Genomic DNA, 24120 nt, shown 5'->3' with positions numbered 1-24120 from the left:
CCGGCTATAAAATATTCCCACATGAACGATTAAACAATCAAACAGCATTGTAAAACCACATTACCTGTACAGCCATCTACGTCATTTTGACGTCACGTAGGCGTTTCGTAACCAGAGGGCGCAATTTGTAAGAAAGTCATACTGTAAGTACTCAAACTAGAAAAAGTGCATACAACAGACATACAACGCATGAAATAGTGAGTTCTGTTGGAATGGTAGTTATTTTTATTGAACCACTCGTAAATTTCAAATCTAAAACAATATGCCATTTGTCATATACATTTACCACATTTCTATTTAACGGATTGTATCAACATTTCTTTTATAATATCCATATTTAATTTTTTTATTATATTCACATTTTTTGGTTTATTCAATTTATCATACCAATCAACAACCATTTGACCTCTTGTGAGTTTACCATGTAGTTCTACCGTGGCGTAATGTTGTACGGATTCCACGATAGCATCCTTACATAGACGAGCTACCATGGCTAAGCTGTCCCAACAGATGTAAGGACTGTCTTTTCCTAACCCATAGATATTCTCGGAATATTTAATTAAAACGACGCTGATGGCCGACACAAACTTTGCTTTTTCCGTTCCAACACTCAGTCGTTCTTTCATCCATGTCTGTAAATAGATAGTGTTTCAAACAATGACAACATACCTCTGAGCTAAGGTTATTTACAGAATACAGATGACATATTCTAAGGATCCAAACCACAAAATTCACGAAATTATTCCCGGAAAGTATTAGTGCTAGCAAGATCCCTCCAGTGACATATACTAAACCCCTTCATTGTACCGGATTCTTTTCTGAAAATAACACTTTTCATCCGACCACTACTTTACCCCTAGCGAATGTATTACGATGATTTCATAATAATTCAATGTGTTTCTTTGTTTTAAGTTTTGTCATTCTTACAAAGGAAAGATCCCCTGTGCCAACAGGTGGACATATAGGGCCACGGTTGCTGGAACCGTGACTGGGCCTAGAATATTTTATAATTACGGAATGAAGTCTCACGTGAATGACCATCCATCCTAGCAGACAATACGGTCTACAGTTCAACTATCCGTGGTTTCGCGGCGTTTTTTGGTCCTGGAAGGTATTTTGCTTCGTCTGTCAATTATATATATATATCGTCGGTATACAGTCGAACCCTTAGGGTCCAGCTGTATACGACGATGTATATATAATTGACAGACGAAGCACAATAGCTTTCCGGACAAAAATACGCCGCGAAACCACGGCTACAGTTCAACGCACTTTTCTTTTCCTAGTGTGTATACCTGTGTTAATGGATGTTCTTCGCATATATCAGCTGTTAGGATAAGTATGGGACATTCCATGGAGTTCAGTACAATACATGCCGCCTCTGGGTCCATCGCAAAATTGAACTCACCGCATAATGTAATGTTACCTCTACCTAACAATGTAAATAACATGTGACACATCATTGTACACATACATTTAAAAGTCAGCATTGTTGTTATATCACTATAGATTCGTGGTCCATTTGTCATACAGAATGCTGGTACATTTAATATCAATGGCGCATCTAACTGTTGTCTTTCACTAAATTAGTCCGTATCCCGATTGTGATTCAATTTTCACCTTGCAGAGAACATTCGTTTTTTTTTTTAATTTTTTCAAGTTATAATATAATAATAATAACATTTCTGAATATATTTTATTTTATTAAATTTATTTTCTCTTTTTAAGGTTTCGTCATCACTAACCTTTAAAAAAATACCAGCAACTAAACAAATATTAAAATAAATCATATTTGAAAAAATGGAGGAAAACAAATAAAAATGAGTCCAGAACAGGATCTTATTTTAATAGGTTTTGACGAAAATACAAAACATTGGAAGTCAGTGTTACTTTTAAACCCGGACATTACACGGAATTCTTAGTTGTACGCTTACTAATGCGTGCATTACCATCGTATTGTACAGTGTGTAATAACGGCCCAATGTCGCACGGTATATGTGTACAGTTTCCCAGAAAATACATACCCTTCTACCCAGCATTGTTTTTTAGAAATATGTCAAGAACGTACACCCTCATTAATAACCACTCATTCAGTATTAGTACATGTATATATTAAAATCACATACCATTTGTGTTTCCACCCATCACTGTTAAATCTTTCACTTTCTTTCGGAAATCGGCATCCATCCTCACTGCCATGGCAACGCTTGTGAGGGGTCCTAATGCAACTAAAGATATTTCTCCCGGATGTTGATTGACAGCTTTAACCAGAGCATTGACGCCGTGTTCGGGTTTTAGCAAGGACATGTCGGGAATTATGACATCCGGGGCATCTCCTAGAGCATCTATACCGTGCGCCGAATCTGGTATACAGTCCCCGGCATCTAGCAAGGACAATGTCGAACCTCTGAAGACGGGGATCTGTCGATCGGCACAAGAAAGAATTAAAGTTTTATTATCGGCAAAACTTAGCCAAAGACCCTTTTAATTTTGGGTAACTTAGCCAAAAATCGAATCTGAAAGTTACGGTGTTCGCAAGCTATACTGATTGAAATCTGGTGTGTTGCGCCGCTTGTCGACTATTATTAGGGGGGGACAAGGGTTATTTTCGTTCAACGTAATTGCAATATTTTTTTGTTCGTACAACGTAAATAGAAAAAATAAATTCCGTAATTCTGTAATAACAGGCTAGACGTACAACGTAATCAATCAAATATTGTTTTCGTACACTGTAAAAATGTGTAATTTTTCTCGGTACATACAAGAATTTACATCCAAATAACAAAATCGTAAAAAAAATCTAGGGAAATTACATTTCAGAAACTGTAAAACGACTAGATGACACAATTCACTACAAAATTGAATGTCCAAGACGTAAAAGACCCTCTAACGAATGAAGAGCATTACGAGTGTAATATGCGCATGCGTCTCTACACACGGCGCAGTAATGGCGGAGCATTTGAGTCGGAGAGCTCTTTGGACCATTCAATGTTCCATTTTTTAACATTATAAACTGTAAAAACGTCTTTTTTTCCCTTGTAAATTGTAAAAAGCCCTTTTATTTCCCGTAAAACTGTACCAGCTACCCCCCTTGCCTCCCCTCTTAGTAAATCGCGGCGGTCGTTGTTCAGCCTGCGTTTGATAGTTGTGTGAAGCGTCGTGTAGGACCCTTATTCGAACACGACTCGTCGAGGCGACTAGAACTAATATGATGATGCCTACATAAAAACGAACTGCTGTTTTGAGTTTATAATGTAAAAATTACTGGAAATTCCTACCTCCTCTCTACCACATGCTCTCAGAACCCTCAACGTGTTACGACAACACTGATCAACATTGGCATTGCCATTAACGCAACTGATACCCAGCACATCCACATTCGGTAGTGATAGCGCCACCATGATAGCTTCTGCGTCGTCGTTCCCGGGGTCGCAGTCAATCCACATTTGAATACGATCTGCCATTACGGTAACTTATGATAAACACGTGCGTACTATCAATCTATGGAACCACTGCGTCTCACTCAATCTGCTAATTCCGTCGTGTTGAGGTCATGGTTGAGGTCAAGGTCGAATTAGTCAATGTTACCGCAGGTGGCGTTATATATTGAACTCGCATCCAAACTACTACAAATACTCAGACCAGATTCGACAGCCCGGCTACATTCACTTCGTTAACGTAACGTTTGACCTCTCGAACCCGTATATACAGCTGAAAGACGTATGCACCTCTGACCTATTTCAGCAATGACTACAGATCGAATTCGAATGTGGATCGACTGCGACCCTGGAGTCGACGACGCAGAAGCTATCATGATAGCGCTATCACAACCGAACGTAGACGTACTGGGTATCAGTTGCGTTAATGGCAATGCCAATGTTGATCAGTGTTGTCGTAACACGTTGAGGGTATTAAAAGCATATGGAAGAGAGGAGGTTCGTCATTTTATAAATTTCCAGTATTCTTGCCTTATAAACAAAACAATCCCAATTTGATTACTAGTACTTAATTCTCACTTTTACTGGCAGATCCCCGTCTTCAGAGGTTCCACAACGTCCTTGTTGGATGCCGGGGACTGTGCACCCGATTTCGGGGATGAAGACGGTTTAGGAGATGTCCCGGATGTCATAATTCCTGATATGTCCTTGCTGAAATCCGAACATGCCGTCAATGCTCTGGTCAAAGCTGTCAATCAACATCCAGGAGAAATATCTTTAGTTGCATTGGGACCCCTCACAAACGTTGCCATGGCAGTGAGGATGGATGCCGATTTCCGAAAGAAAGTGAAAGATTTAACAGTGATGGGTGGAAACATAAATAGTATGTGCATTATATACATGTACTAATACTGAATGAGTGGTTATTAATGAGAGTGTACGTTCTTGACATATTTCTAAAAAACAATGCTGGGTAGAAGGGTATGTATTTTCTGGCAAACTGTACACATATACTGCGCGTCATTGGATCGTTATTACACAATGTACAATACGACTGTAATACACGCATCAGTAAGCGTACAACTAAGAATTCCGTGTAAAGTCCGGGTTTAAAAGTAACACTTACTTCCTATATTTTCGTCAAAACCTATTAAAATAAGACCCCTTTTCTTATTTTTATTTGTTTTCCTCCATTTTTTCATATATAATTTATGTTAATGTTTGTTTCATATTTTTATTGTATTTAATTTAGTTGCTGGTATTTGTTCATAGGTTGATGATGGCGAAACTCAAAAAAAAAAAAAAAAAAAAAAAAAAATACGCCGAGAGTCGGAAATCCGGAAACAGTCCACCGTTTCAGGATAGGTGGGCGTGGCTACAACACAAGAAATATCCCAAATTTACTTGGATACGAGTAATCATTTTCAGCAAAAAAATCAATAACTGCCCATTTCAGTGGGATACAGATCTAAAATGGGAAACGTGAGGGTGGGCATTGCACAGGCACTTTAAAACTTAAATAAATTCAAAATAAAATATATGCAGAAATGTTATATTTTGTTATATTTTTTAAAAACTAGGATCGAATTTGAATCATATTGGTATTAGTTGTAATACAATCAAGTGTTATTTACATTGTTAGGTAGAGGTAACATTACAGTATGCGGTGAGTTCAATTTTGCGATGGACCCAGAGGCGGCATGTATTGTACTGAACTCCATGGAATGTCCCATACTTATCCTAACAACTGATATATGCGAAGAACATCCATTAACACAGGTATGAATACCATGAATGAATACTAGGAATTTTACCAATGTCCTCACAATAAATGTGTTGAACCGTAAATGTTCAACCGGTGTCAATGTCAATGTACGGGAACTGGTTGGGGTTACGGTTTAACAACAGGGATAATTATCACACGCACGCTACACGACTGTGTCAGGAAAGGTGATGCTGTCATTGTTTTACATCGTTTTCTTAATCTCTTCACAGTCATGGATGGAAGAACGACTGAATGTTGAAACAGATAAAGCCAAATTTGTATCGGCAATCATCGGAATTCAATTCAAGTATTTCGAGAATATCTATGGGTTAGGAAAAGACAATCCCTACATCAGCTGGGATAGCTCAACCATGGTAGCTCGTCTATGTAAGGATGCTATCGTGGAATCCGTACAACATTACGCCACGGTAGAACTACATGGTCAACTCACAAGAGGTCAAATGGTTGTTGATTGGTATGGTAAATTGAATAAACACAAAAATGTGAATATTATAAAGAAATTAAATATAGATATTGTAAAAGAAATGTTAATACAATCCATTAAATAGAAACTGTACCCAACTTTTAATGTTGTCTAATTTGTTTATTTTGAACCTTGTGATAACAATTAATCCAGCATCTCTCGTTATTTATCTATTAATATAACCACCCCCATGATCGTTATTGCATCCATATTTGCAATTCGAGTAGAGGTAAACTTGCTACCGACAAGTGAACAAATCAAAACCTTACAGATTTGTGAAACTATGACGGTAATTTCGTTTGGTTGTAGCTTAATATTATAAGCTGTTTCATCTGAAAAACACATATCATAGGTCACATTCCCAAATAAATCTACCAAATTTGCAATCGCTTTGCACAACTTTGAAAGCAATAATGTTTTCGAAATTTAACTGCGTCATGACTGTCATGACAATGACTTAGGTCAAATACACAAGGACCTCCACCAACTTTGCAATCGCTCTGCGCAACTTTGCAAGCTTGTTTTTCAAAATTGGACTTTCACCTCATGGGGGCGATCTGCTAATAGGCTGCTTTCTGCTGGCTCTCATTCATTTTTCTGACTTTACAACAACAGGGTTCCATACGCCAACAACTTACTTCAAATATACTAATACATCTACTAACTTTGCAATCGCTTTGAATAACTTTGCAAGCTTGTTTTTCAACATTGTACATTCACCTCATGTGAGGTTTATCAAATGGTTGATCGTTGGTAATTGTGATAATGTAATTATTTGAAAATATTTTCAAAAGTTTAGTAGTCCAAAGCCAATTTCTAGCATCCTATTACTCATTTTCTTTAAATCGCACCTTCTGTGTAGTCTGCTGTATGATTATTTTTACATGTGATTTATTAAATGAAGAGTAAGTTATGTGAGCATTGGACATAGCATTCTATAAATAGCGCCCTCTGGTGACGAAACACTTATGTGGTGTCAAAATTGCGAGATGATAGCAATGACGTTCCAATCAACTACTGTGTTACGTCATAGATTGTTGAATCTATAGTTTGAATGTGTAGACGTTCGTTATCTAGAATATAATAACATACCGGTATTTTCAAAACTAAAATAGCTCTATTCCATATTCAGATATCACAGATTGCACTCTATAAGTATGACATCTCGAAATAAACCTCACTGTAGAATGAATTGAAAAAAAGCTGAGCATGTTCACGTGTAACAATATGGCATGTGTTGTTTTAATTTCAGAGGGGGGGGCAAGGGTTATTTTCGTTCAACGCAATATTTTTTTGTTCGTACAACGTAAATTGAAAAAATAAATTCCGTAATTCTGTAATCAAAGGCTAGACGTATAACGTAATCAATCAAATATTTTTCTCGGTACGTACAAGAATTTTCTAGGTTTTCTTTCTTAATTTTTCGTAAAATGTAAAATAACCTTTATTTTCTCTGTAAACTGTAAACATTCAATTTTCACTGTAAACTGTAAAAACGTCTTTTTTTCCTTGTAAATTGTAAAAAGCCCTTTTTAGTTCCCGTAAAACTGTACCAGCTACCCTCCTTGCCCCCCCCCCCCGCCCTCATTTCATAATTTCAATTCAAAGCGCCCTCACACACTTCATCCTGAAATATGCAGCGCGCCATCATACAGATCTCTCAGCCCGGAAGTGATCGTCAGCTGTTTCTTAGTCGTCTGTATCAAAGTCGGACCATGCCGGTTGTCGCACTGCGGTGTCGTCGACTATGTTAAACTAGAATTATGAGTATTTCTGCATTTGGCAGAGCCATCTCTGTCAGAAAATTCTCCGGATCATGCTTATCCAAATATTATAATGTACAGACTGAGAATTTTCAGCTGCGCCGACGTGGACAGTCGTTCATAAGGTTAGTACAGTCTCGACTAGCCCTGCGTACAGTACTGTGTGTACGGGGACGCGTTTGGTTGATAGATGTCCCCACCACATCTATCAACCAAACGCGTCCCCGTACACACAGCACTGTACGCAGGGCTAAGTCTCGACATGTGACGTGTTGCACATTTATTTATTTACTTATTATCGACTGTTTACAGATCGATAATTACTGAGTTTTAAATCGATACATGTATTTGATAGACTGGGACTCTGGTCATAGTCAATATTTCTGAGATCGTTAATTCTTCGTTCGTTGTCGGGTTTTTAGGACGAAATTCAAAGGCTTCGACTTGGGGCATAATCTTGGTTTCTGAGATCGATAATAATGGAATGAAGACAAATCTGACACATGCTGTGATATAGTGCCGTGTTCTCTAATTATCAGATAATTATCAAAATTTCAGATCGAAAATCAACAGCATGAAACTTCAATCGGTTTGTTTTAAAGTTCTCTAATTATCTGATAATAAAAAAAATCTGAACAATCATTTGTTTTATTAATAAAGTATGAAAAATTACTGAACATTTAAAATCCAAATATGGTGCTATTTGTGAGTGATGAGTTTTAAATAATGATTATTTCCTCAGAATAATCATGAACGGGTTGAATTCAGACTTGTAGTAATATGTGTCGAAAAGGCCAAAACCAATATTGAAGACTTATGTTTTGAAAATAACTAATCTCACTTCGATATCGTGTTCTGCTTTAAATTACAGCAATACTTCTAGGAAAATCAGTTCAAACCAGCTGCATCCTGAAAGACTTAGAGACATTTTAGCTCCGAAGATAAAACAATATCTTTTATCAAATAGTAAGAACTCACCATGGGGATTGAAATTGACATTTGGCTTGTCTTCCCTTGGTGCTGTTTGCATATGTAAACAAAAGACTGCACAATGTAAGATTAGAACTACGGGTAGAGTTATCCAGAAAAGCAATGGAGTAGAAAAACAACCAACGTTCAGGTGGAAGGACTTCTGGGAGTATCTATCGCCTGAAATGCTTCATTTGCTTGCAGCAATATTGGTAAGTTAATAAAACTTAGTTTTGAATGTTAGTATTTTTTCCCCGCTAATATTCAATATTTCCACATTTATCTGTATCTGTTGGTAATTATTAATTATGGACCAAATAGAGGTTTACTTTCAAAGGTTGTATTTGTCCTTTCACGCTTAAAGGACGATTTACACACAATGGCAATTTGGATTTGTGTAAACGAGCAATATTTTTTTATATGCACTTTATACGTCACTATGGTATCCATATAAAACACTACACAGTGTGGCGACCACCCTTTAAATTATACTTTGTGCATTATGTCAGAATTTAACAAAAACAGTTGTGAACTTAGATAGCCGTGTGAGTGAGTTGTATATTACTCTAAGTCATCGGCTGCCCACTCAACACCGACATAGATCCTCCTGTGAAAAAATGAGAATGTATTTCATTTTTAAATATCTTAAAACATTTTATTTGGTGATCAGTAAGTTACTTTTTGAATACAGGAAGGATAGAAGTATTTTTGCATGCCTTTTTCACAGGAGGAGCGAATGTGTGACATTGTTTGAATAGGACGGGCTGACCGAATGTGTGACATTGTTTGAATAGGAGGGGGCTGACCGAAAACATAATAAATTCTTACATTGTCATGAAGCCAGGACTACAACCAATGAGAATCATTCTTATTTCCATTCATGGACATGGTAAATTAGCATATAAATTAATTCACGTTTGATGTAAAACTGAGAAGTTAAAATCTGACTGAATGGTTCTTAGATAAATCACAGAAATTGATACAAACTCATTCCTGACTTGATGTGTTTATAGAGTGCCTTCGCTGTTGCCATAGTGAACATTAAAATGCCGTTGCTGATTGGCGACCTTGTTGAGGTGGTGTCTAAATTTACATCTGAGAATGCAGGAAACTACTTACAAGAGATGAAGAAGCCAGCATTGAGACTAATTGCTTTGTACGGCATTCAGGTAAGCCTAGCAGTTACACTTTTCAGTTCAGTTATAGCATGCAAGCTTGGGAAGCTGCTAGGATACCTGCTCACATTTGCTTGTAAAAGATCTGAAGATGCATTTTACGGTAGCTTGTACAGTTTGGAAACACACTTTTTGAGTATAAATTATATGCATACATACTAGAACTATAAATTAAGTTCTGTTTTCAGGGCATTTAACCAATACTTTCTCGCCCAAATTTGACTTCCCGTTTTTATTATATTCTACAAATACTTCTGGAAATGAACCCTAATTTTGGAGCCAACAGACAAAATTTGAGCAATTTGAGTAAAATTTTCAGTTTTTACTAAAAAAAATGTCCAATCTTCTGAAAAAAAATGCAGACTACCGTAAAATCTGTATTAGAAGCCGCATCCCTAATTAGAAGCTGCACCCATTCTTTTTGAATAATTGAGAACCAAAAAATCATCATTTCTCATATTTGTAGATGCTGTAATAGAAGCCGCATCCCCATCTGTTGCATTGTATCATTTTAATAGAAGCCGCAGCTTCTAATACACATTTTACAGTATAAACGGAACTATTTTATGAATTTGTGATGAAAAGAGGAAACTGGTGGTGAAAAAGTCAAAATAAATTAAGGAAACTCAACATTTACAATTGATTGGCAGATTGTTTTGTTCTATTGGAAATATAAATTTTACTCATGTACTGGTACTATTGGTAATTTCCATTTGTTCCTTGTACAATTTCCTAGACAAAACTTTCATCTTTAAAATCAACTTTATCACATGGTGTGTCCAGTAAATGCTGAGACGTCCCTACCACTGTAAATGAATATCTATCTCTTCAATCACAGGGAATACTGACATTTGGTTACATTAGTTTATTGTCCTCCATTGGTGAGAGGATCGCAAACCGAATGAGGAAAGCTCTTTTTCAATCACTAATACAACAGGATATTGCATTTTTTGATGCTAATAAAACAGGTGAACTTGTTAGCAGGTACGTTTAACTAATCTCGTTTATATTTTTCATATCCATTCTATGTTGCTGGTAGCTTTCTTTTATTTTCGTTAACTTATTACCTTTCTCTAATAGAAGCACACACTAAAATTGGATGTATTGTATACTTAATCAGTAAAATAGTACTTTTTTTCAGACTAACAGCTGACGTACAAGATTTCAAGAGTTCTTTTAAACTTTGCATATCTCAGGGACTAAGAAGCACCACTCAGGTAAACAAAGAAACCCATCATTATTGGGAATACATAACACTCAAGTCAACTTCTGTCACCCAATATTAAATCCCACTTAATATTGTCCGTATTTTTTCAAAAAAAATTAGGGTATTTTTGTCCCAATCTTCTGAAGGAAAGTGCAGACTATAAACAGACTATTTGTGAGTTTGTGATGAAAAGAGATGACTGGTGGTGAAAAGGTTAATGTTAACATAGAAATTATAGAAAATGCATACACATGTTGGCGGGAAATATTATAGTGGTAAAGATACATAAATTCAAGATTGTTGCTTAATAATGACTCAGAGGATGGGACTTTGTTATAATGCCATTCAGACTCTGGTTCTCCACATTTTGTGAGTCATTGAATTGGGAAATTTTGTAAGCATTAAAAATATCACTAGTTGTTTTGTCAACTTTTTAACTTTACTTTACCAAATTCAGAAGCAAAACTATGTTCTTTGACGACTTGCATGATTGTTTTTTTGGAGACAGTTTGGTAAGTTGATGAAAAAGAATATGACCATGTCAGGTACCTGTAAAATCAGATTGTCCAATGACCATATAATGGGTACAAGAGAATAGTGTAATTTTGAAATTATTATTAATAAAATTGAGTTGTCCTGGAATCAAAATACTATATTATTTATCCCAATGGTCTTAATAAATTCAGTCAGTCTTAGGCAGAAATGAATTTGAATCAAGGATATTCTTCAATTCTTGAAACTTGTGCACACTCTTGAAACACTAGAAAGTCAAGCAGGTCATTATGATTTCACTTAACCAGAAACAGTTTTTTTTTCTATACTTTACTAAGTTTTAAAAAAAATCATTTTTTTAATTTACATTCATGATTTTCTCTCCTCGCAAAAAGTGCATGTATGATATTTTCACCCCAGTGTACTCACATTTCTAGACATTTAAATCACATCTGTGTAGTTAAAAAATATGATTAGTATAGCATATTAAAAAAAGGTAATTGACCAAAACGGATTATAAAATATTACCTGTGGAAGAACCTGATTCGGATTTTCATTAACAGGCCACCAACAGACTCTTTCACAATTTCATTAAAATCTGATGTAGGGTATAGACTGCAATTTTGTTTTATTTTTTATACTGAGATACGATATATAAAAAAACTTAATAACTACAGGTAAAACCAAAAAATATTCATAAATAAAGAAAATTAACAATAACAAATATAAAAAATTATATCGAATTTCAAATGTCACAAATGCTCTTTGCACAGATATAGATGATATTAACACTGTTATTTTCATCTATCTAGGTGACAATCGCATTAAATATTACACTGTATTCTTGTTTATTTACTACAGGTATTAGGATGTATGTTATCCATCTATGTGCTGTCTCCTAAACTAACTGCTTTAATGATTGTTGTGATTCCCAGTATGGTGTTAGGGGGTACTGCTATAGGTCATGTGTTACGCCAGCTATCAAGGAGATCACAAGAACAGGTGAGTAATATGGGTAGTGTTAGGGGGTACTGCTATAGGTCATCATGTGTTGTGTCAGTTATCAAGGAGATCACAAGAACAGGTGAATAATATTGGTAGTGTTAGGGGGTACTGCCATAGGTCATGTATTACGTCAGCTATCAAGGAGATCACAAGAACAGGTGAGTAATATTGGTAGTGTTGGGGGGTACTGCTATAGGTCATGTGTTGTGTCAGTTATCAAGGAGATCACAAGAACAGGTGAATAATATTGGTAGTGTTAGGGGGTACTGCTATAGGTCATGTATTACGTCAGCTATCAAGGAGATCACAAGAACAGGTGAGTAATATTGATAGTGTTAGGGGGTACTGCTATAGGTCATGTATTACGTCAGCTATCAAGGAGATCACAAGAACAGGTGAGTAATATTGGTAGTGTTAGGGGGTACTGCCATAGGTCATGTATTACGTCAGCTATCAAGGAGATCACAAGAACAGGTGAGTAATATTGGTAGTGTTAGGGGGTACTGCCATAGGTCATGTATTACGTCGGCTATCAAGGAGATCACAAGAACAGGTGAATAATATTGGTAGTGTTAGGGGGTACTGCTATAGGTCATGTATTACGTCAGCTATCATGGAGATCACAAGAACAGGTGAGTAATATTGGTAATGTTAGGAGGTACTGCTATAGGTCATGTATTACGTCAGCTATCAAGGAGATCACAAGAACAGGTGAGTAATATTGGTAGTGTTAGGGGGTACTGCCATAGGTCGTGTATTACGTCAGCTATCAAGGAGGTCACAAGAACAGGTGATTTGAATGTCACATCAAATATGTTTGCTAACATGTGTGTTCTAGTACTGCAAAGTTTTACGTTCTTAGAATGATGTCCGATAAGTTTGAATACCTCTACCACTGCTTGAATGTCTTACAGGTTGCCAAGGCAACATCTGTTGCTGATGAAGCACTGAGTAATATAAGAACTGTACGTGCATTCGCCATGGAAACCAAAGAATGTGAATTATATGGAGAAGAGCTGGATGCAGCAAGTCATTTGAACTTGAACTTAGGATTGGGAATAGGTTTCTTTCAGGGTGTGGCTAATTTTGCCTTGAATGGTGAGATTCAACTTTTGATGCACTGTGCAGAACACTCACTTGTATTTTTTTTTTGCAAGTTATTCAACTAAACTCTAGACAATTGAGTCACTAATTAAGTTATAGATATAGAATTTATTTTCCTCTCGATTCTTTTATCAGAACTTTCCTTATTTTTATAAAAAAAAAATCATTTATGCCTTAATGATATTCACTGTAATTTTTCAACATTAATTTTAATTATTTCATTCTTACACATACAGGTATAGTGCTATCAGTGTTATATGGTGGCGGATATCTCGTAGCATGCAAGGAAATGAAAGGTGGTGATTTGATGTCATTCCTAGTAGCCGCGCAAACGGTACAGAGATCATTAGCCAGTATGTCTGTGTTATTTGGACAAGCTGTCCGGGGTATTAGTGCTGGGGCCAGAGTGTTTGAGGTAAGATAATGTGGGAAATTCTGCATAAACTGAACCGTGACATGAGCTTCTGAACTTGTTTGCATTCTGCACAGTTGTGAGCTTTCAATATTATTCTAATTATTAATTTATATTAGCATTAAATTTTTGTCATTTTTGGTAAAAAGTGATATTTTTGTATTTTTGTATTTTTTGGTAAAAGGTGATATTTTCGACTTCTTGTTAAAAACCGCAAGTTTGATTGTTTTAATATTATATATATATAGGTACTACAGGTGTACCTATCTCAGATTTGTTCATTTCATGATATCTTCAATTCTGTAATTTTGATGGAGTTATTAATCATTTTTGATAAAAAGTAATATTTTTTACTTTTTGTTTATCTCAGCCAAGAGGCTGCTTGTGTTAATATATTAGTGGTATGTGTAGTCCATTACTTCTTACTGTTTTTTTTTTCTCTCACACATACAGTATATTTTAAAAGAACCGACAATGTCAATTACCGGTGGTAAAATTATTCCGTATCATAGTTTATTGGCCAATGTTGAGTTCAAGAATGTCACATTTTCCTATCCTACAAGGCCTGGTCAGGTAAGTATTCGCAGAAATATTGGAGTAGTGGACCATAGTGATACAATGTCCACTGTATTTCAAAGCAGACTGGTTCAGTGTAACTTGGTTTCAATGTGAAGGGCGTGATTGACAGCGTGTGTTCTAATTTATTGTTAACAAACACACTGTGTACGTCAGTGACTCAGGACATGACACGACAATCACCGCCCTTTAAGTAAGCGCTGTCAGTATTCAGTTATTGAAAGTACAATGTATGTATCATAATAATCTCTTGTTTAGGCGTCACTCTAATTTAGGCGTCTGGAAGAGTGAAAGGCCTTAATTTGGTTCTAAATTAGGCATCACGAAATGTTAGAAAATTACAATTACCGGTAATCGAAAACAAATCTTCACATTATAACAAAAAAATAGTTTATATATAATATGCATTTATTAGTCCCCGTTCGGACGCAGTCCGAAAACGGGGACTTATGTTTTGACCTCCGTGTGTCAGTGCGTGCATGCGTGCGTGCATGCGCGTGTGTGTGTGTGTGTGCGTGCGTGTGTGCGTGCGTCCGGACCTGTATCTTAAAAATGCCTGGACCAATCACAATCAAACTTCACACATACATCATACATGATATTATACATATGCACGTCAATTTGTTTCACGATCTGATTCAAGATGGCCGAATGGCGGCCACTTTTGTGCTAAAAATCATCAAAATCAAGCATTTCTCGGCTCTTTACAGATGGATTTTGTTCAAACTTGGTATATACATTAGACATTAAGGGACCTTGATGCAAATAATTTTGTTTTTCAGATAAGATTCAAAATGGCCGACTGGCGACCATTTTGTATTGATGAATGTGGTTCTCGTGCCATATCTCTGACTTGCTTTCATTGATTATGTTCAAATTTTAAATATTCATTATACATCATGTCATAGATAGACAGATATATTGGTTTGACGATCCTATTCAAAATGGCCAAATGGTGTTCATTTTTGTGCTAAACAATCATCAAATATCAAGCATTTCTGGCATTTATGGATGGATTTCGTTCAAACTTGGTACATATATTAGACATTACAGGTTCCTGATGCACATCATTTATTTTTCAGATCGAATTCAAAATGGCTGTCTGGCGGCCATTTTGTTTTAATGAATGGGCATCTAGACCCATATCCCGACGTGTTTTGACTGATAATATTTTCAAATTTTAAATATTCATTATACATCATGTCATAGATAAACAGATATATTGGTTTGACTATCCTATTCAAAATGGCCGAATGGTGGTCATTTTTGTGCTAAAAAATCATCAAATATCAAGCATTATTGGGTGGATTTCGTTCAAACTTGGTACATACATTAGACATTACGGATTGGATTCAAAATGGCTGACTGGCGGCCATTTTGTTTTAATGATTGGGCTTCTAGAGCCATATCTCTTAAATGCTTTGACTTATTATATTTAAATTTTATATATTCGTTATACATCATGTTATATATATATACGTGTATTCAAAATGGCTGATTTTGAATGCTGTTCCAGAGCAATATCTCTCAATATGGACAAGTACTTGTTTGACGATCAGATACAAATGTCAATCATTTTAATGTTAAAAAATCATATTCCTGACATGTCATGCTATAATACTATAAACAAAACTGTATATCTTAAATTTGATAACTAACGGAGACCGTGCCATGCATAGCTTTTTTTTTTTAATTTGTTGGTAACGAAAAGTGTATTCTAAAAGAATTTTCAATTAAAAATGAACATGAATGCATTGCTAAGTAGCAAATAATCATGGTACAGTAGTGCAAATCAGTCATGCTGCATTTCACAAGTAAATAGCTTACTTGTTTCCAAAGTGTCGCAATTGTAGATTAATACTCAAAAAAAATTAATTTGTTGAGTTGTTATGAAACGCAAGTAAAACTCAACTGGTTGCACGTAAACGCTCGATGCGATACATTGTCTGCCATGTTTTTTCAATACAGGAGTTGACATGAAATAGTGTTCCTTGACCTGATAATTAGTCAAGTCGCTAATTAACCAATCAAAAAGGTGGATAATTTCAACGTATTTGAATTGCTATAGCTCATTTTATGAATTTGTATGTCTTTCAGTTATTACTTGATGGTTTATCAGAGAACATTTTGTCCGGTTATCCATTTTGTTCGGTTATCCATTTTGTGAAAGCTATAAACAAAATTGTTGTGTTGTTTCATTCAATCTTTTTCATTGCGTTATTGGAAGTCCAAGTATTATTTTGGCAATGAGAAGTTCAGTGACACACATATATGCATAATATTAATCTGAGAGAGATCGCCCAGCAAAAGAAGCCACTAAAATGGCATTAGTTGCATTGTTGATACCGATAGTGTTGGAAACAAACAAACAAACAACCTATGACCCTAGCAATACCTGTGTTAGTTTACAGGAACAGATAATAGTGTAGCATAAGATCATACCACATGAAATTGACACCTCTAATTAAAATGATAACAGCTGTGTACCAAGTAAACAACTGGTCGGGCCATGCAAATTACATTTCCCATGATGCACTGAGATAAATTGCAGACCCTTGCTTTAATTTACCCTCCAAACCGGCCTCTTTCCTGTAGGTTGTCCTGCAAAATTTTAACTTGGAATTGAAAAATGGCCAAATGGTTGCATTGTGTGGACTTTCTGGTGGTGGTAAGTATTTTAAAAGGATTGTAATTATTTCATGTTTTACACAATGTTTCATAAATTATACCAAGTGTATGATTTCTATATTTCTCACACTATTGAAACATCCTGCATTGTCATTTATGCTAATTTCTACATATTTGCATAAAAAGTATGCATGTCTGATTCATACAAAGCTTGGTGTCATGTCATGTTCCTGTGACAAACCCTTGTTATACATAACTCTTTCTTGTTACTTGTTAAACAAAACAAAACTCAAAAGTTAGAAATAATGAAATTATTAAAATATTTATGGTCATCATTTTTTTGATTATTTTGACCCTGCATAGCACCCTCTATTGACAAAACTTACTACGGTTAACCTGAAAAATGTTCTGCGGCATCATATATCTTTTAAAAAAATCACTTTTTGAAAAACAATCAAAAACATTTTTCTTTGCAATGACTTAAAATATCAACTACTGAAAGCCTCCACAAATAACTGAAATGAACGAGGGGGAAAAGTATGGTCTGGTTGCAGTAGATGGCGTGTTGAAGAAACTATGAAATCATATACATTTGTATTAAAAGTAAGATTTAAAATAAAAAAAATCTCTTCTTCCAATAAGTAATTAAGTTTCAATTAAAGCTAATTGACCAATACTACATGCCATAAAAATGTACCAGCACATGTAGTACAGACGGTCTGCTTACATAGTCTTGTTTTCTATAATGATGCGCTAGCCAATTTCCTGAACAGCCTAAATTTAAAAAAAAAAAATATTTTTGAATTTCTTGATTCTTAGAAATATGTGGTAGTTTAGTACATTTGATGTACATTTCATCATAGTTCTTTAGAACTACCAGGATATGTAATTATATAATTATGGATGGATTCTTTTACCATCATTGTCAACTTTCATCTCTGCTCGTAAATTAGTTCTGACAACTTCAAATTTTGAAAACCTGTAAGCACTTATGATTTTTCAGTTGCATATGTTACCAAATTTATTGTACCATTCGACTCATGTTATGAAACAATTCAAGGAACCATGTATTATATAAGGGATGACACCATCGTGAGATGAGTTTTATCTTACAGTGTTTACTTATTTGTGTTTTAGGGAAATCTACAATTGCATCTCTTCTTGAAAGATTTTATGAAGTGGAAGGTGGCTGTGTTATGATAGATGGCCATGACATACGATCATTAGATCCCAGTTGGTTACGAGGCAGAGTCATTGGATTTATTAATCAGGTAATGTTAAATAAAATACTTATAATAAACCATACAGACATATAAAACAAAAAGTGTATATCATTCAGTGCATCATGTCTTATGTAAAATGATGTTGGGGTATTATTCCGATTTTAATAACGCAACAGATATTTGTGAATAATCTGGTTTTAAAATATCAAATATGAGGCAGAATTTGTTTTCCAGTGTAGCCCAGTTATTCCTCTGCAAAGAAGTGATCCATATTCATATAACTGTACTTTTTACTTGTTTTTTATTTTGGCAATATTGCCATGTTCGTATTGTGTGTATCATCTTCTGATATTGAACACTTAGCAGTACCGGTAGTTGTTTTTTTAACTATGGTCATTCTGTGTCATTATCAAGGAACCTGTCTTGTTTGCCACCACTGTGAAAGAAAACATCAGATATGGCAGACCTGAGGCAACAGATAAAGAGGTGAGATCATTAACTGAATTTAATCATAAATATTACAGTAAAGCTCATACTTGTAGCATACACCAAAATAAACAATGTATGTATAACGTGTTGTGTACATTACGTACTATGTACATGTAGAGCCCATATCAAGCATGGGGAAAAGCAACAAATGTGGTCTCTTTTCTGTCTCTCTCTCTATTGAATTATTTATGATGTAACTTCTTTGTTGCCATATTTTACTGGTTATTGACAAAGCTGTCCTATGTTTCAGGTGTACGAAGCAGCAACACAGGCTAATGCTGATAGTTTCATCAAAGAGTTCCCTGATGGATATGATACTGTACTTGGTGAAAGAGGAGTTACTGTGTCTGGAGGCCAGAAACAAAGGTACAAACATTTATGATTAGTGCTAGTATTAGTTAATGAGATTATTATGAGAATAACACACGGTATGCACAAAAAACACAGGTATATATGCATAAAAAGCAATCTAGTGATCATATTGGCCAACACATAGCAGAACTTGATGCCTTTATGTACTGCCTGAGTGCATACCGTGCAATTTTCTCACGATAACCTTCTTATTATACATCTTTCCCTAGCTTGTATTGATAATTTAATGTCGAACAACAAACAACTAAACTTTTATGTGTGTTTCCTGATAATGCCAGGATTTGTCCAAATGTGTTTTTATTTTAAATATATTTGTTTGTTTGCTAAGTCTGTGGATTTAAAATAATATTTATTGTTTTAACAGTATAATATTTAATATAATAATAATTGTATAATAATTATTTTGTTGCTAGGATTGCCATAGCCAGAGCATTGATAAAGAACCCGTCTATTCTGATACTAGATGAAGCAACTAGTGCATTAGACGCTGAATCTGAAAGAGTTGTACAGGAGGCTTTGGAAAGAGTCATAAAAGGTAATTCTAAAATATATCAGTAAGGTACTATATTGTTAATAAGGTTAATACTAAATTCATTAAATTCATAAAGACTGTCCCAGTAGATTTATATTACATTTCAAATCAATTTTATTTTATTTTACAAAATATTTCATTATCAGAATTAATAAACGTGAGATTAGAGTGCTAGGAAAAATTAAACATGAGCTTTCAAAATATTTGAAACTAATGATAAAATTTTCTACAAATAAAAACAATGAGTCATCTACCTTTTTAAAATGCGAGTCAAGTTTGAATAAACACTAATACATCAAACTGCTGCTGCTACAACTTTGAACTGTTTGTGACAACATGTACTGAAGTGTATTCAACGTTCCCTGTAATGTTGAGATTCTGTCAATTTGCACAAAAGCTCATAGTTAAACCCAATACATATGATGAAAACACAAATAAAAAGTTTTTCCAAATAGGTGATTTTCCGTTCAACTGCGAGATCTCACAAGATGCATGAAAGACACGCGTCGAACGTCTGCCGCAAAAATTGAATGATTTGATTTTGAACTTGAATTTCTTTATTTCGTAACTCACATCGACCGGCCGATCTTCGACAGAGGAATATTGCTTTCGAATACCTTCACTTAATCGAAATTGTCTATCATCAAATGTGTACAGCACTTTATTAAGCATGGAAATGCCCCCCAAAATATTTTCACGTTTGTCGAATTCCACGTGATGTTTGACGCCACTACTATGACCTTTGTTTGTCCTGTTTTTATGTTCGCAGTCAACGGAAAATGGTCTATTGATATTATGCTCACCCTTGTATGAGCGTATGTATATTCAAACAAGCTAGATTTGTTGCACCGTATTGTACATTCATCACAAAAATGAAACTGTATCAAACACCTTAATTTGGTATCCTCATTATTTGCGTCAATTTTCACGCATTCATGTAATATGCCATTCATATTGACTACCCATGGAAGGATTAGCAAGCAATGTTAACCTTTTCACCACTAGATTTTCTTGGCCAAAATTTTCTGCACTTTTTTCTTATAATCTTCAATATTTCGGGAAATGAACCCTAATTTTGGAGCCAACAGACAAAATTTGAGTCAATTTTCAGTTTTCACTCAAAAAATTTGGTTATTTTTGTCCCAATTTTCTGAAGAAAAAATGCAGACTGCAGACTATTTTGTGAATTTGTGATAAAGAGGTATTTGGTGGTAAAAAAGTTAGCAAATATTTGAGGATTTCAAGTTAATAATGTTCAATACAGTAATTTCATTTATTTTTGCCTAGAAATTTATACTATTAAAAAGTTGTATTATGATCTCACTTTGTTTATATTATTTACCAGGCCGTACAGTTTTGGTAATTGCACATAGACTCAGTACTGTACAGAATGCTGATGTTATTGCAGTCATCGCTAATGGGAAAATTGTTGAGGTAACTTTCTTTTAATTCCTATACAAACCTGTTCATATCAAAAACATTAGTACTTAGACAACTTACCGGGTAGTTGTGGTTTCCATTGTTTTGCTACAGTAGCAATATGCCATGTGACTGGGACATGTCCAGTCATGTCTGAACAGTCATCAAATAGTAATTGTAACTAATTACACTCTTAACTATACAGTATGAGATAATGTTAACGAGAAACAAATGGACAGTGTACTGTAGCTGTATTGTCTACGAAAGGTGTGTGTTATTCGAAAAGTTGTTCTTTGAACACCAATCTTAGTATTTTCCTTGAATTGAAACTATGTTGATCTCTCTTAAATTTTGAACTCTCATTACAGATTGGAACTCATACAGAATTAAAAGCAAAAAAGAAAGGCGTATATAGAGATCTTATACAGCGACAATCCACAATAGACACAGGAACATTTTAACTTGTACTAGCTAGCCTCTGTGCTTTATTAACTAGAGTCATGGTCATTCATTATTGAGATACATGGTATCTGTAAATTTCACTTCAGAAATATACCTCTATTTCTACTTCGGTTGTCTGGAATTGTACTACAAGTATTTAAGAATTGCTATGGTAATGTACCATAACCTGCTTATGGCATTGGATATGAAGTACCGACAACCCAAAATATTCTGAAATTGAAATTGAAATCCAAGCATCAACAGCATACATGTGAGTGGTCCCAAACTTTCTAGTTTGATCGCAACAAATCTGTGGTACATTTAGGTATTTCATGTTCATTTAATGTTTACATGGAACAGTCGAATGATGATTATCGGCGTCTCACGTTGTTCTACCACATGCATCGAATGCCATGTGACAATTGGCAACTGTTTAGATCATAGTTCTATGAATCCTTTCAGTATTGGTCCTGATCAGCTCTTCATCTATTCTAATCAGGTCATGCTTAATTCAGAATAATAATTCTAGCTGACTCAATGTGGAAGTAAAACAGTATCATTATCAAAACTGCACAAGGGGGAATTCTACAATTCTATTACATTTTGTATTTGCTCTATTAGAAGCGTATCCCTAATGGAAGCACTTCAAATCAACAGTTGCATTTATTGTATATTGGTCTGCAATCTGATATAAAATAAAATCCTGGTTGGCTTAATTTTTAAAATTTTATTTTAATATTTTTTATGATTATTAATTTTTAATTATAATTATTTGTTTTAATATTTGTTTTTACAACAAATTTGCTGCACCGAATTTAACTGCTTTTGTAAGATGCTCTGTGATTGGCTGAGTAAATGGCCTGGTTCAATCGGAGTTCTTATTTATGTTGGCTTTCACAAACCAAACAAATCTTGCAGCAAATAATTGTAATGTCAACAAATAATTAACATATATAATAATTATAGCAATCGGATTAAAATACATATTATTTTGACGACAAACACACTTTTGTCATATAGAGCAAATACAGGATTGTTCTTCTGTATAATGCCACGCCTCCCCCTCCCCTCCCTGCACATGTACAGTTCTTACGACAATGAGGCTTTATCCAATCATCATCAGAAGAGCTTTCCAAACTAATTATTAGTATTCCATGAGAGAGTTCATACGAATATGAAGGACTGTAGAAAGCTTTATTTTTACTTGGAATTTATTTTGAATTTTATTTTTGAGGATAAATCATTAAAAATAAAACCAACTGTGGGTAATTCTTCTTTACAGGTTTGCTTTAAAGGGTACGCCAAATCACTGAGAAAAAATTGTTTCCTCAACTGAGATTTTCAATTAAAATGTATTCCACCTGAAATAAAGTAATTTACAGTATATTCTGTTTTGCTGACCTTTCCTGTAAACATCATTGATTCTTGGTAATTGTGCGTAATTAACTTGTGTTTCTTTATTTTTGTCTCCCTTCGCTGAAATGAACAATTGTATTGCATTATGTTTTGTGTCTGTCTGATACCATTTCATGCCTAGGCAGATTTAATTTAAAATTGCCGCAAATACACAATAGTTTGCAACTTCACATTGTTTTTGTTTTTACGACCTGGCTCCAAATGACGAACTAATTGACTGATGTTGATAGGTTGTGCTTATCAGTGTTTGATTCAGATATGTCATGTTTTATTACATGTAATTAATGTAATTTTATTGTTTATTTCATTATTTCTGGAAAAAAACCTCTTGTGTGCCATGCATTACATGTTGTCGCATTGCATAACACTTTATTTACTATTCTGTATTGTGATAGATGCGTCACTTCAATGCTACAACGAAGTGTTTTATTAATGTGGATTGATTGTGGTATTTGCTGTAATCTTATTGCCACTGGTGTACAAATCATGTAGTCTGAAATGGGCATTACTCAAAATGATTATAAAATTTACCATGAGTATATGGAGAGTATCTGTAACTTTATCTTTTGTTGAATTTTTAAAACTTGTTTTATTGAAAATTTTTGTTTCAGTATTTTAATCATGGATGTTGTCAATCATGTGTATTTTTAAATTAAACTGATTTTAAATATCTTCTCATATTTATATACATTTATTTTTCAAATACAAATGTAACAATATTTTAATTGGTAGTGTGAAATTGGTCTTAGAAAATCGCTTTTTGTACCATATGGCTTTATGTTTATGCTCACAAAATAAAAAAAAAATTAAGGTATCATCACCAAACCATTTGTTGCATAATGAGTCTGTCAAACACCCACCAAAATGATTTCTATGGTAAAATGAAGAAATCGTATTTTTAAATTTCATTCTGGTGTATATGGTTGAAAAACGTATGTAGTTTTAAAAAGGGTACGTGTGGCTTAAAATAAAAAGAGTTTTGAAGACTGTTATCTCCACAAAATATTTTAGAGTTCGACTTTTTATTTTTGACAGGAAACCTAAAAAAGGGTTGAATGGCGCAATTAAATAATCGCCAGAGATTCAGGGATGGAGAAATTCCAATTACCTTGTATTCTTCTAACAACCGGAAACGAGGATCTTTTTGGTAACTCTACCGCTTTTCAAAACAAAGGGAAGACCACCTCAGACATGAACTCCATGCCTCAGAT

The 24120-nt window shown here is 34.7% G+C and overlaps 3 protein-coding genes across 3 annotated transcripts; 2 read left to right on the top strand and 1 right to left on the bottom strand.

Moving 5' to 3' along the window:
* Window positions 1–202: 202 nt before the first annotated feature.
* LOC100366900 (nucleoside hydrolase-like) lies at window positions 203–3575 on the bottom strand. The gene is made up of 4 exons (XM_002732826.3): window positions 3279–3575; window positions 2127–2421; window positions 1296–1432; window positions 203–632 (listed from the first exon to the last, which is right to left on the bottom strand). The coding sequence occupies exons 1-4, from the start codon at window positions 3462–3464 to the stop codon at window positions 294–296; spliced, it is 957 nt and encodes a 318-aa protein (XP_002732872.1). The 5' UTR covers window positions 3465–3575; the 3' UTR covers window positions 203–293.
* A 67-nt stretch (window positions 3576–3642) lies between these two features.
* On the top strand, window positions 3643–5784 carry LOC100376562 (nucleoside hydrolase-like). The gene is made up of 4 exons (XM_002732805.4): window positions 3643–3935; window positions 4029–4320; window positions 5080–5216; window positions 5433–5784. The coding sequence occupies exons 1-4, from the start codon at window positions 3747–3749 to the stop codon at window positions 5769–5771; spliced, it is 957 nt and encodes a 318-aa protein (XP_002732851.2). The 5' UTR covers window positions 3643–3746; the 3' UTR covers window positions 5772–5784.
* A 1665-nt stretch (window positions 5785–7449) lies between these two features.
* On the top strand, window positions 7450–23734 carry LOC102802612 (mitochondrial potassium channel ATP-binding subunit-like). The gene is made up of 16 exons (XM_085501893.1): window positions 7450–7574; window positions 8321–8630; window positions 9432–9587; window positions 10432–10577; window positions 10735–10810; window positions 12154–12294; window positions 13212–13395; window positions 13638–13816; window positions 14267–14386; window positions 16985–17057; window positions 18155–18288; window positions 18655–18726; window positions 18980–19095; window positions 19515–19636; window positions 20979–21067; window positions 21421–23734. The coding sequence occupies exons 1-16, from the start codon at window positions 7450–7452 to the stop codon at window positions 21511–21513; spliced, it is 2136 nt and encodes a 711-aa protein (XP_085358019.1). The 3' UTR covers window positions 21514–23734.
* The last annotated feature ends 386 nt before the right edge of the window (window positions 23735–24120 follow it).

Source organism: Saccoglossus kowalevskii, chromosome 7 (assembly GCF_978046115.1).
Source record: "Saccoglossus kowalevskii chromosome 7, keSacKowa6.1, whole genome shotgun sequence".
Taxonomy (NCBI): domain Eukaryota; kingdom Metazoa; phylum Hemichordata; class Enteropneusta; family Harrimaniidae; genus Saccoglossus; species Saccoglossus kowalevskii.
This window is presented reverse-complemented; position numbering and strand designations above follow the sequence as displayed.